Source organism: Protopterus annectens, chromosome 3.part1, assembly GCF_019279795.1.
Source record: "Protopterus annectens isolate FY-2018-M chromosome 3.part1, PAN1.0, whole genome shotgun sequence".
In the NCBI taxonomy this organism is placed as follows: domain Eukaryota; kingdom Metazoa; phylum Chordata; order Ceratodontiformes; family Protopteridae; genus Protopterus; species Protopterus annectens.
In genome coordinates, this window is record NC_056732.1 from 360,351,429 (window position 1) to 360,365,276 (window position 13,848).

The window sequence follows — 13,848 nt, forward strand, 5'->3', positions numbered from 1 at the left end:
GGTCAGGGTCATACCAGCCTGGGCTACATGATCAGAGAGCTCCTCTGTCTCTTTTCATGTAGTCCAGGGAGGTAAGTCTCAGGTCATTCACACCAGCATGGACAATGACTGAGTCATATTTGCACTTGCTTTGGAGTGACCTGAGTGCTTGTGTTATGTGGCGGATCCTGGCACCCAACAGGCAGCTTACAGTGACCTTCTCCTTGTTCACACACAAACACACTTTCACACTATTTTTATTATTATTGTCACCATCGAGAAATGAAACATTGCTTTCAGCATAGAAGATTGAATATTTACTTATTTCCTTTCTTCAGGAAATTTAGTAAAAAAGTGCCTAATTGATTTAGCTTGAAAAAAGCATCACGATTACCTTAACTCCAGGAGAGCAGCCTATCCACACCCTACAGGTACCAGAAAAGGAGTCAGTCAACAAAATAAATGTATGTAGAAACCGGAGAGAGAGAAAAATAGTTCCCAACATTGTATAGAATCACACACACTTACCAGCCACAGCAGTTTTTTAACTTCCGAGCGCACTTTTGTTTAAATCCACGTTAGTGCGTGTTGGGTCGTCCTTAAAGAAAACTCCACCGTGGACTTCTGGTAAAAGTGGGGGGTGCCCCCTCCCTCTATGGTTCCAGCGCCTATGGTCAAGGATGCTGCTACCTGTAATGGGGGTAAGAACGAGCTGATCTAGGGCATTGGAATTAATGAATTCCTGGAAATGTTGGGCAAGTGTATTGGTACATGAGTAGTTTTCACAGTTAATGGAGGGGTAGTTGAAGTTGCCCAGTATGAGAGTGTTAGGTTCGACCCTAATATTCTCCAGGGTGCTTAGGAACATAGAGTGTGAGTCTTGGGACATGGTTGGGGACTTATAGCAGACTACAACCTGAATCGCTGTATGTGTATTATTCTTATTCTATAACTGAACTGGACATTATTTGTAAACTCTACTTGTTTTTAATGGTTATTTTGCAACCTCAGGATAAACATAAAAAGGTCCATATGGATCAGTTTTCTACCACTTTTCACAAATAAATTAAAGTCAGATGCAGTTAATAAGCTGCAGAAATACTAAATATGTTCATTTGTTTCATGCAGGAAAAATCCAAAACTTACTTACTAAAGAAGTCATTAGCAACTCTACCAGACTTGTGTTAGTGAATGCCATCTACTTCAAATGTGACTGGGATAGTAAATTCAAAGAGAGCAATACAAAAGTAAGGCCATTTAGAATAAGCAAGGTATGTAAGAAACCTATTTTTTTCTCAAAAGCTCTGTTCTTTAAGGCTTTGAAATGCTAGTTGATTCCTCATGCTAATAAAGTAATTTTGTCTTGCTGTCTTGTTTCTATTCTTTATTATAATTAACAATACAGGTGTCACAAATATCTTAATGTAAGTCCAGTTTATGTAACCCCCCCCAAAAAAAAAAAGATTTGCTGCATGCCTTTTCTCCATTTGTACTTGCCAACCAGCAATCCTCCTGCAGTCACCTAAAGATACATCATAACAGCCATGAAGAGAATTTGTTTCCCATACCTCAGTGCTTCCCACCTAAACCCTCTGCTTCCAGGATTCAGGGGTATCTTCCTCACAGAAGCCTCAGCATTTGTCTTCAGCCCCCACCCCCAGAATTAAGCAACCTGCATTTAAAGTTTGGACACTGATGGCCTCAGTGGTCTCAGTGCTGTGGAACTAGATGACGCCCAGTCAGCAGTGAGGCAGAATGTTTGTGGTTTTCTCCCTAACCCTGTAATTCCTGTACCTGGCTTACAGTGCTGCTGCCCATAACATGTGCAGTAGTGCACACATCTAATCCATCTCTGGCATGTTTGCTACTTAATAGGCTTGTGCTTTCAGTGACCCAACTGTTGCCTGTAAAACTCATGGTTATATCCAGACACTTCTGCATGTTAGTTTAAAAAAAAGTACACTGTGCAGCCTCTCTCCCTGTAATAAGTGAGCTGGTATCAGCCAATCACTATCGTTCTCCCAGACTAATATTCTAGCACTTTTTCCTGGGGTACTGGGTCATGGGGGTCTTAGAACTTCACTTTGCAGCTCAGAGCCAGCTTTTCACCATAACATTTAAAATAGCCCTATTCTTCTCCAGGATGTGGTCCCAGTCATTGTAATAGTCATATGTGGTTCTGCCTGTATTTTGTAAAGCAAGACCTGGAAACATTGCTGTCTCATTACATGTCTGCGTCATGCTTATTAAATCATATGGGCATTGAGTAATCCAGTACTGGGGTATGTGATAAATTTTCAAGTACCATAATTTGAGATCATAAAAACAGAGGAACTAAAAGGGCATATTGGTGTGAATGTGTTCAATGTTGCAGTACCTTGGAGTATTTGTCCTGCTCTAAGGTACAGCAGTCTCTTGAGTTTAAGTATATATAAGTAACATGGGGTTTAGGACATTGCATCCTGTATTATATGATGCAGTTGGGCTAAGCTTTAAAATGATGTAACAGTGACTTGTACAGTTCATAGGTTGTTTGACTTACAGTTTATATTTGAAACGTGGCGACTCATGATCTAGTCTCACACTTCTAGTTGTGAGCTCCATAATGTCCAGAATAAAGCTCCGTAATGTGTAATAATACACAATGACAGCTGCAGTGCATCACTTTTCATAGGGTCTTTAGGCTTAGACAAAGGGCATTATGTCATGTTATTTGGTATTTCATTGTGAACACACATAGGTAAACATTTTCAGGTCTGCCTGAAAGGTGCACCAACCTTCTGTGAAGCAGCCTTTTCAGCCATCCTCTCCAAATTCATTTTCCACCTGTGCCATACTCTCCAACATCCTTCTGACTCCCACCCTCCAATGTACACATATGCATAAGCCATATTAAAGTCTTATTTTACTTTGTAAAAATTAACATTTCCCTAAACTATTGCCGTCTGCCCCTATCTAGCTCCCCACCCTTCAGTTACAGCCCTTCTACTTTGTGATTCTGTAGTGTGTCCCACTTTTGTCTTCTAGCCTGCTTTCCTCAAGTGATTATATCATTCTGTTTGTCATTTATTCTCATTCAGACATCTGGCATCTCTCATAATTTTTATGGTCCCTTTCTGTGTGCTTCAACAAAACTGTTGTATTTTTCTCCTAATAGCTTCCAGATCTGCACACTTGTCTATTTTGCATGGAATTTCCAGCACTATGAGAATGAACTCTGTTTCCCTAGTGTCACTAGACTGCACAGCTACAATTATAGTAGTGCACACAGCTCCAACTATAGTAATGTGCACAGCTCCAGCTATAGTAATGTGCACAGCTCCAGCTATAGTAATGTGCACAGCTCCAGCTATAGTAATGTGCACACTCCAGCTATAGTAATGTGCACAGCTCCAACTATAGTAATGTGCACAGCTCCAGCTATAGTAATGTGCACAGCTCCAGCTATAGTAATGTGCACAGCTCCAACTATAGTAATGTGCACAGCTCCAGCTATAGTAATGTGCACAGCTCCAGCTATAGTAATGTGCACAGCTCCATCTACAGTGTGCCTGCTGCCTTTGTTATGTAGCCCAGCCAGTTTGCCTTGACCATGCTCATGATGGTCCATCCTAGACTCTTGTTTTTCTCTGCTTTTTCCAGTCATTTAGAGTGCACATTGTTATTTATTGCACCTACTCCAAGTACCAGCTGCCTGTCTGGTGTGTCACTCTTACTAGATCATCATGGTGAGTCTAATTTTTTGTAGCTCTGCATCTGCTCAAGTTCTGGAGTCTTCATTATACTGATTTGACGTTGACTTTGTTTCAGCTGATGTATTATTTATTTATTTATTTGAAGTTTGTTTGCCAGGATGGTCCATTGGGCCGAATGATCCCATTTTCAATGGAGTCCTGGGGAGAAAAGCTCCATAGATACAATATCAAGTATAAAAGTATGAAACAAAAGTAAAATAAAATAAAATAACAGTCTGTTAAAGTGACAGAAGAGTATGTATAAGCACAAGTAAATGTTAATACAGCTGGAATACACAGAAGAGCAAATGCAACAATTCATATCAGTTTACAATTTTTAGTCTCTATGTTCAATAGAAAAAAATGTAAAAATAAAGACAATAGTTAGTAGGTATGTACAGAAGATATTAAACATAAGTGGTGTTCCCATAGGGGGGATTTGATTGTAGACTAAGGGGGTAAAGCAGTAGCTGGGAATGTTATGCAGGATGGGAACATGAACATTCCCAGAGAGATGATAAATGTGAGTGGAGGAGAGTTTTAAAGATGGGGAGGCTGCTGGTGCAGTGGATATGAGGTGGGAGGGAGTTCCAGAGATGGGCTAGGGAAAAAGAGAGTAGGAGTTTGCCTGCTGGACGGGCAGGTTTGTGGAGTTCAATTAGGTTCTGAGTGCTGGTTCTTAGGGGTCTGCTAGGTTGGTGCATGGTGAAGGTTGAGGCGAGCAAGGGGCAGAGTGAGGGCTTGAAAATGAGCTTATGAGCATGGGTTAGTTGAGTGTAGATAAGGTAGTTGGGGAGCTCTAGCCAGTTTAGTTGTGGAGGGCAGTACAGTGATGGGAGGAGGGTCTTTGCCCAGTGGTGAATTTGGCGATTTTGTTATAGCAGGAGGAGAGTTTTGTTTTGATAGAGGATTGTAGGTTGGTTAGGAGTGGGGCACCATAAAGGAGAGAAGAGATGAGGTATGTGGTAGAGAGGGGGAAATCTAGTGGATGGGGAGAGGAAGCGAATATGGCGATAGAACATACCAAGTTTCTGGTGTGTTTGTTTAATGTTTGTTTGTATATGGGAATCAAATTTAAGCTGATTATCGATGAGAGCTCCTAACAGTTTAGCACTGGAAACAATTTCAAGGGATGTGTTGTTGTGACTGGTTATGAGGAAGGAATTTATGTCAATAGTTATGCTTTTGGATGGGGTGAATAACATGAGTTTGGTTTTTGACGGATTGAGAGCTAGATGGTTATCATGCATCCATTTTTCAGTGGTTGAGAAAGCATCTTGAGTTAGTTTTATATGGGAGGGAATGGAGTTTGCAGCACAGATAATTGTTGAATCATGTGCATATTGGACTATTTTAGCATCTGGGATATTGTGGTGGAAGTCATTAATGAAGATGTTGAACAGTAAGGGACCTAATATGGAACCCTGGGGTACACCAATGACAGTGCTGAGGAATGAGGAAGTAGATTTCTTCCATTCGACAGATTGTTGCCTGTTGGAAAGGTAACTGGTAAACCAGTTGATACAAGAGGGTGAAAGATGTAGGTTAGAGAGTTTGGTTAGCAGGAGGGAGTGGGAGATGGTATCGAAAGCCTTAGAAAGGTCTAGGAGGAGGGTGGAGATAATGCAGTTAGAGTCTCTGGCTTTATTTACAGTTTCGAGGAAGGAGACTAGTGCAGTAGAAGTGCTGTGACCAGGTCTGAATCCATGTTGTGTTGGGGTTAGTAGGTGTCTGTTGGTGAGGTATGGTAATAGTTGTATGTGGATACATTTTTCAAGTAGTTTAGAGATGGGAGATAAGATGGCGATAGGTCTAAAGTTGGAGATGTTATTATTGTTTCCTCCTTTGTGGAGGGGAATAATGTAGGCTTTTTTCCAAATTTGGGGTACATAACCTTCTTGGATTGACCCGTTTATAAGTATACAGATGGGGAAGGCAATGGCTTCAGCAGCTGTCTTTAGGAAGAAGGAAGGGATATTATCAGGGGCATTAGAGCAAGGTTTTAATTTTAGAGGAATTTTTTTATAGTAAATACAGGTATGGGTTTGAGAGAGAAGAGAGGAAGGTGGGAGGGGGAAGAACCTGAGGAGGAAGGGGTAGTGGGAATTGTAGCTGGATGAGTGGAGTTATTTGTGAATGATGATGTTAATTTAGATATGGAGTCAGTGAAGAAGCTGTTAAATTGGGATGCTAGGTCGGTAACAGAAGTATTGTGATCAGGGTGTGAGTTTTACTTTTTGCCAGGGATGAAGAGGAAGGAGATACTATCCCAGAATTTTTTTGGGTTAGTCTTGTGATTGTGTTGGAGGGTGATATAGTAGGATTTGCGGTCAGAAGTGATAAGTTTTTTAACTGTTGCGGAGTATTTTGTATTCATTTAGGGTGGCTGGGCTTTTGTTTTTATAGTGGTTTTTCAAGGCTTTATCACGGAGGCGCATGACAGTTAAGGTATCTTTGGTTAACCATGGGATGGTTTTGCTCTTAATTCTTTTCATTCTTGGGGGGCCAAGGTGTCTAGAAGGTTTAGAAATTATGTATTAAAATAGGTGACAGCTTCATCTAGGGAACTGTTTTTAGGGGCTCCAGTTAAATTAAGTAAGTCAGAGAAGGTGTTGGGGTTAAAGTTTTTTAAGGAGCATACAGAGATGGTGGTATGTGGCAGATGTAGGGAGGGAGAATGACACTGAGCGAAAGTAGGAAAGTGGTCACTGAAAGAGTCAGGGAGTGTACCACTACTGGAGATAAGGTGTGGGTGTGATACCAGAATCCAGTCTAGTGTGCTTCCAGAGGAATGGTCCTTAGATGGTCTGGTTATGGAATCGATTAGCTGATGAAAGTTGTAGAGGTTTATATTTAGGGGATTTGTTGGGCATTGGACAGAGGACCAGTTGATGTTAACGTCACCTAGGATAACAGTTTTATTAGTAATGTTGGTGGAGAGCCAAGAGAGAATGTCCTCAAGAATAGGTATGTTATCACCAGGAAGGATATAGAGGGAGGCTAAGCATATTGTTTTATGCTTGTTTAGGTGGAGTAGGGCTAGAAGTACTTCGGCACTGGCAAATTGGGGAACTCGCTTAGAATATGAAGTAACTGAAAAGGAAGAGGAATAGAGTAGAGTATTATGTCAGCCACAAGTAATTTCTCCAATGGTGGATGGTACACAGATCCTGCAATGTTCCCATTTGTATGGGACAGTGTCCATCTTTACCACTTTCTATTGTATCTTGCCACAATCTAATTCATCCATTTGTTAAAACATTCAGGATAATCTTTAGTGAGGCCTTTGCTGGGTACATAGTGTCCACCATTCAGAAACTGGTACATTATTTTGTAATTTCCTATATTTAGGCAAATATGTATTTTTTAAGCATTTTTATTGCTTTTTTCGACCTTTTGTGCATTTCGACCACTGTTTGTGCTTATATTATTGTTATATTACCTGTTTTCTCTGTTTTTCTGAGCTTAATTTGTTGACTGCACTTCTTAGCTAAAGTTTTGCTTATAAGTTAACCAACAGGCTAATACACTCAAGTGTACTAGCCTTTGATAGCATTTAGTCGAATAACCAAGCATTTACTGTATTTTCTGTCTGTGTGTGTAAAAAAACTAAAAAAAAAACAAAAAAATACTTCTGCTTTCCTAACTTTCCTAGCTAGTTGTTCCAGTGATCAGATTTGCTGATCCCTGGGCTTTGTATTTGGTTCCTGTGTTCCTCCATTTTCTTGTGTGGCCAGAGGGAAGTTTCTTTACTCACCAGTAGGAGTGGGGAGTACTGAGCTGCCTGTTTGTCCTCAGAGGAGTGGTTAGAGACAGCAACCGGTAATTTATTGGCCATTTTGGGTAATTTCCTGTTTTTTCCAGCCCCCTGCTATAAAGCACGCTTTGGCGGGCTTTTCTGGCATTAGAGAACTTGGCATAGCTCCTCGTGGTCCCCTGCAGAGTTCCTAAGGCAGCAGAGAGCAGAAAAAGCGACTTTCCTGATTCTAAGTATTTTTTAAGCATTTTTATTGCTTTTTTCGACCTTTTGTGCATTTTGACCACTGTTTGTGCTTATATTATTGTTATATTACCTGTTTTCTCTGTTTTTCTGAGCTTAGTTTGTTGACTGCACTTCTTAGCTAAAGTTTTGCTTATAAGGTAACCAACAGGCTAATACACTCAAGTGTACTAGCCTTTGATAGCATTTAGTAGAATAACCAAGCATTTATTGTATTTTCTGTCTGTGTGTGTAAAAAAACTAAAAAAAACCCCAAAAAATACTTCTGCTTTTCTAACTTTCCTAGCTAGTTGTTCCAGTGATCAGATTTGCTGATCCCTGGGCTTTGTATTTGGTTCCTGTGTTCCTCCATTTTCTTGTGTGGCCAGAGGGAAGTTTCTTTACTCACCAGTGAGAGTGGGGAGTACTGAGCTGCCTGTTTGTCCTCAGAGGAGTGGTTAGAGACAGCAACTGGTAATTCATTGGCCATTTTGGGTCATTTCCTGTTTTTTCCAGCCCCCTGCTATAAAGCACGCTTTGCAGCGGTGGTTAATCAAGGTTAAACTATTCGGGCTACCTAAAGTCCACTCTTCAAATTTTCCCTTAAAACAGCCTTCCCTGAACTGTACTGCTGATCTAACCAGCGTATTCTATATCTAAAAAGCTCAGCTCTACTTGATTCCTAAGTAGAATGTTCTCTATCTGTAAAGCCTAGCACTTGCTCCTAAAGTACTTTTTACTTGATATTGCACTTTTATTATACATAGTACCCCATCAGCCAAAAACCCCATTCGATCACCCACATCCCCCGGAGTTTTTTGAAGTCCTTGTCTATTCCTTCTAGCATGTCGAGGGATCAGTTACTAGTGTCCTCTCCTGCACAGCTGGTGAATCTGGGAATATTGAGGCAATGTTACAATTGTCTCATGTACATGGACAACACTCTCCTTCTCCCACAAAACACAAATACATGCGAGAGATGCAACTATATAGCTAAAGTGGAGGCTGAACTCTCTCAACATAGGACTGGTAAGACCAGACAGGAGGAGAAGGTAACCACACACACCACAAACCCAGTCTCACATAGTACTATTACAACTTCAAATCATACACATAAATACACAAAGACATATTCGGAGGCTCTGATCAAAAACCTACCAAATCAGCAGAGGCCACCAAAGCAGACACCCAAACAACTGCCACCTCAGGACACAACACATGCAACACATAGACCACATAGTCAGTGTGCCAAACAGTCACAGCCCTTAAGGCCAAACACAATGCCAGACACACTCGTCATTGGTGACTCCATAGTCAGACACACTGACATCCCGCTCACCAGATTGAACAAGGAAAAGGTCACAGTAAGCTGCCTGTTGGGCGCTAGAATCCGCCACATAACGCAAGCACTCAGGTCTCTCAACAGAGGGTACAAGTATGACTCTGTCATTGTCCACGCTGGTGTGAACGACCTGAGATGTACCTCCTTGGACTACATGAAAAGAGACATAGAGGAGCTCTCTGATTATGTAGCCCAGGCAGGTATGACCCTGACCCTGAGCAGTATCCTACCTTCACCAAGAATGATGCCTCAATACAGAGACAAGATGATCAGCTTTAATAATTGGCTTAAACTCTGGTGTCATTCAAAGGGGATCCAATGTCTGTCTGCCTGGGATGACATGCTGGACAAGCCACGCTGCTTTGCAAGGGACGGCTTGCACCTGTCACCCCTGGGCTTCCGGATATTGGCAAAGGCTCTTGCCACCCCCATAGTGCCTTTTTTAGGCAAGGCTCAAATTCTAAACCTACCACCCTAGAACACAAAAAAGGAAAAAAACTAAGGTTAATGCTGCTCAATGCCAGAAGTCTCAACCTCAAGATGCACGCACTCGAGGCCCTTCTCAGTATGGAGAACATCGATGTCTGTGCTGTAACTGAAACCTGGTTCAAGGCTCCCGAGAGCACCCCAGCACTATCAGGTTTTACCTCATATCATGCGTTCCGGCCCCAAAATCCGGACAACACCAAGAAAGGAGGGGGGGTGTCTATATTCATCAAGAACACCCACACCTCAAGGTTGGTGGCAACGCATGATGCATCGGAGACCATCCAGGTGCAATTAACCATAGGCAAGACTGCTCTGCAATTTGTAGCATGTTACAGGCCACCCTCTCAATCTCAGGAACCTCACATAGCTTTCCTGAAAACACTGGAGGATAAATGTATCTCCAAACACCATCATACTAGGTGATTACAACTACACGAATATAGACTGGGATCACTACTCAAGCCCCAACACTCTAGCCCAAAGGTTCCTAGAGTTCATAAACTCAAATGCCATGGAACAACTAGTCACCATTCCCACAAGAGGAGATAACATACTAGATCTCATCATCACGAACATGGGGTCACAATGTTCAACACCGGAAGTATACCCTTCACTGGTGAGATCAGACCATAAACTAATCTCACTGGAAGTCCACATCCCGCCCCCACCTGAGATAAAAAAGACCACAGTGAAGAACTTCTCAAAAGCCGACTTCACACTTCTAAAGGCTAGTGTGGTCTCTTTTAAGGCCCCCGAGACTACGGAAACCATTACTCAAGCCGCTGAATCACTTACAAATGCCTTCTACCAGCACCTACAGGACTGCATGGACCAGGCAATCCCAAACAAAACAAAGACCCTTTGTACCAAAGGCAAGCTTCCAGTTTGGTGGACCCCATCCATAAACAAGCTCTACAACAAAAGGAGGAAGCTACTACAGGATAGAGCAAAATCCTTAAAAGGGAAAACACCCTTGATCATTATAAGTAAAAAATTAAGGTCTCTCATAAAATCATCTAAGGCAATTTTTGAGAGAAAAGTCACTAAAGACTCAAAGGACAATCATAAGGCCTTCTTTAGCTATGTTAGAAACCTGGGAGGAAACTCCCAGATATGCTCAGAATTAGTTCAAAATGATGTAAAAATTACTGAACCTACAGACATTGCCAACATACTGGCTGACAGGTTCAGTGCAAACCCCCCCCCCAAAAGGTGAGATATCTATACCAGAGAACTATAGCCCCCCAAACATCTCTAACGCTCAGGTGAGAACTGCTCTCTCCAAGGCAAAAAACACAGCATCCATGGGACCAGATGGTGTCCCCGGATGTGTGCTCCACGAACTCAATGAGGAATTAAACCTGCAGTTAGGGCAGCTGTTTAATCTTAGCCTCACCTCAGGATACGTGCCTAAGGAGTGGCATACGGCAACTGTGGTCCCACTTCACAAAGGAGGTGCCTCCACCGACCCGGGAAATTACCGTCCCATCAGCTTGACAAGCTTGATCTGCAAAGCTATGGAGAGGATCATAATGGAACTCATAAATAAGGACATAGGAGACTTACAGACTTTGGATCCGACCCAGTATGGCTTTGTCAAGGGCAGATCATGCCTTTTAAACCTGGTGGACTTTTTCAAAACAGTCTCCAAGGCCATTGATGAGGGAAAGGCAGTCCACACAGCCTACCTCAACCTGGCAAAGGCTTTCGACACAATACCCCACTCAGGTATCATTGAAAAACTCATCAGCTTAAATGTAAACCCATACGTCACAAGATGGGTTGCAAATTGGCTAAGTGACAGAACCCACAGGGTCAGAGTTGCTGGCGCCATGTCAGACTCAAAGCCTGTCACAAGTGGTGTCCCACAGGGCTCAGTCCTGGGCCCTCTCCTGTTCGGCATCTACTTTTCAGAAGTACAAGCAAACACAGGAGGATTATGGCTGACAAAATTTGCAGATGACTGCAAACTGGGCGCCATAGTTGAGAACACATCTGACACAGATATCCTTCAGAAGGGTCTTATAGAAATGGAAAACTGGTGCCAGAACCATGGCCTAAAGTTAAACGCCAAAAAATGCATAGTCATACCCTTCGGGAAAAACAAGGTTACCCCTAGCTACCATATAGGTGGCAACCCACTAAGCACAGAAGAGGTTATCAGGGATCTGGGTACCCAGGTCGACAGTAACCTTTCATTTGATACTCACGTTGCCAAAGTAGTTAGGAAGACCTTCTACATTGCCCACCTAATCATGAAGGGATTCACATCTAGATCAAGAGAAGTCATCGTCCCCCTCTACTCATCACTCATCAGGCCTATGATTGAGTACAATGCCCCATTCGGAATGTATCTGACACGACACCTGCAGCAACTGGAAAGGCCCCAAAAGTTCCTCACCAAAAGGATAAAGAGTCTCAAAAATATGTCCTATGCTGCCCGACTGAAGGAACTTCAGCTTTACTCAGTCACTTACCATCTGCTCAGAGGTGACCTGTGCCTGACATACAAGGCCATGTCCAACCCAGAATTGATGAACATGCTTCACCTCAAAAAATATAGATCCCTCAGAACTACAAGGGCGGGAGACTTAAGCCTTGACACAGTTATAAATAGGACGTGCTGGAGGGACAGATTCATCACCCAGAGACTCCCTATGCTGTGGAACAAAATCCCAGTACATGTGAGGCAGAGCACCTCACTGGCTTTGTTCAAGAGAAATCTTGACCAATGGATGGGAGATCGCAGATATACCCCAGGGATTATCTCAGTGTCACTGCTTGACAGAGGCACAGCAAAATAATGGGCATAGTATCCTCCAAACTAAAGGGGTGGCGAAAGCCACAAAACTCTGGCTAGGCTTATAAATGCCCTTGGGCAGATAGCCTAGTATGAACCTATGAACCTATGAACCTATGTGTACCCATACACTTCATGACATAATAAGCCAGGTACACAAGCAAATATATTCACATTATTTGCTGTTTTTTCTGGCCTTACACTTAAGATGTCAGTCTTTGCTGTCATTGGTAAAGTCCTGCATTTACATGTGTCAGCACTGGCAACACAGTAGATCTGAATGTGGCCATCAGATAACCAGTCTGAACCCATTTTCACTACTGTCATGAGGAACTGCGCAATACTGAGAAATGTCAAGTGTCACAAGATTTAACACTACTAACTGAAGATGAAAAAGGAAAAAGTTGTTTCCTACTTTGTGATAAAGTCAAGAAGTATTCATATGAAGATTTAAAGTAAGATTCCTCTAATGGGGAAGTTCCATCTCACAACCCAGACTTATGTCAAAGTACTGCTGTAAGCAAAGACAGAGTACATGGAGGCCTGAGCTTCCTCCAGATAGGACTGGCATTTCACTGGCCCAGTGATCACTGCAGTTCTTATGCTCATCCTTTGCCAGTGAGGGCTTGAGCAGAAACCTGTCTTCTGCTTTGGTCAAGGACAGGGGATTGAGAGCAGTTTACCCTTTGTTTCCCATCTTAGGGAAATTTCAGAGGTTTTGTTTACCTCATTCCCCAAAATATTTGGCTGTAAAGAATGGTCAGCTAGCCCAATCCCACAGAACAGTCTCTTATTTAATCCCATCATGGATTTGTGTTACTGTGGAATGAAGATTCTTCTTGTGAAACACTACCTTTCCCAAATCCATCTGGGATTGCAAGTCCTAATCTAGGAGATTTCAGCAGACCATTCCTTGCCAGTGCCTACATCACCGAGACTGACTAACAAACACATTGAGGTTTGGTAGGAACATGGATCTTAGATGCAGGAACACCATTAGGGAACTTGGTATGAAGTTTTCTGGAAGGCTGGTGCAGGTCTCTTTCTGGGCTGATACATTTGTGTAATGGGCTGTCAGTAACAGTTTGTGATTCTCTGCCTATTGGTGTGGGTATGTCACAGCTTTGCTTTTCATGACATATTAAATTATCTTTCTGTTAGTAGTAGTAAGGTCATGATACTGTCTCATATCCCTACTCCTGAGATGGTCCAAAGGATCTGAAGGCCACTGTCTCTGAGACAGAAAAGGACAATGAGGCACCCTCATTTTAATCCTATCCACTGGATGAATCATGTTTTGGAGATGTTTTCACTCTTAAAAAATGGGTCAAACTAGCTGTGTGTCACTGTCCCTTTTCCTAGAGATGCCTTAAATTTCTGGTAGGAAATGCCTATTGATCCCTGAGTTATCCACCCCATTGAGCTTTTCAGTGTAGCTTGGTATTAAGGGAGACTAGAGTCATTTCAGCTCTTCCAGTTCAAGCCCTAAGAAGACTGAGATGTAACCAAACACCCCATTGCTGAT

At 42.4% G+C, this 13,848-nt stretch overlaps 1 protein-coding gene across 1 annotated transcript in view; it reads left to right on the forward strand.

Moving 5' to 3' along the window:
* LOC122797669 (serpin B6-like) overlaps window positions 1-13,848 on the forward strand; it is a 373,330-nt gene that overhangs the window by 265,312 nt on the left and 94,170 nt on the right. The window contains exon 5 of the mRNA XM_044066210.1: window positions 1,108-1,250. Coding sequence (XP_043922145.1) covers window positions 1,108-1,250 — 143 coding nt within the window. The remainder of the gene's footprint in view (window positions 1-1,107; window positions 1,251-13,848) is intronic.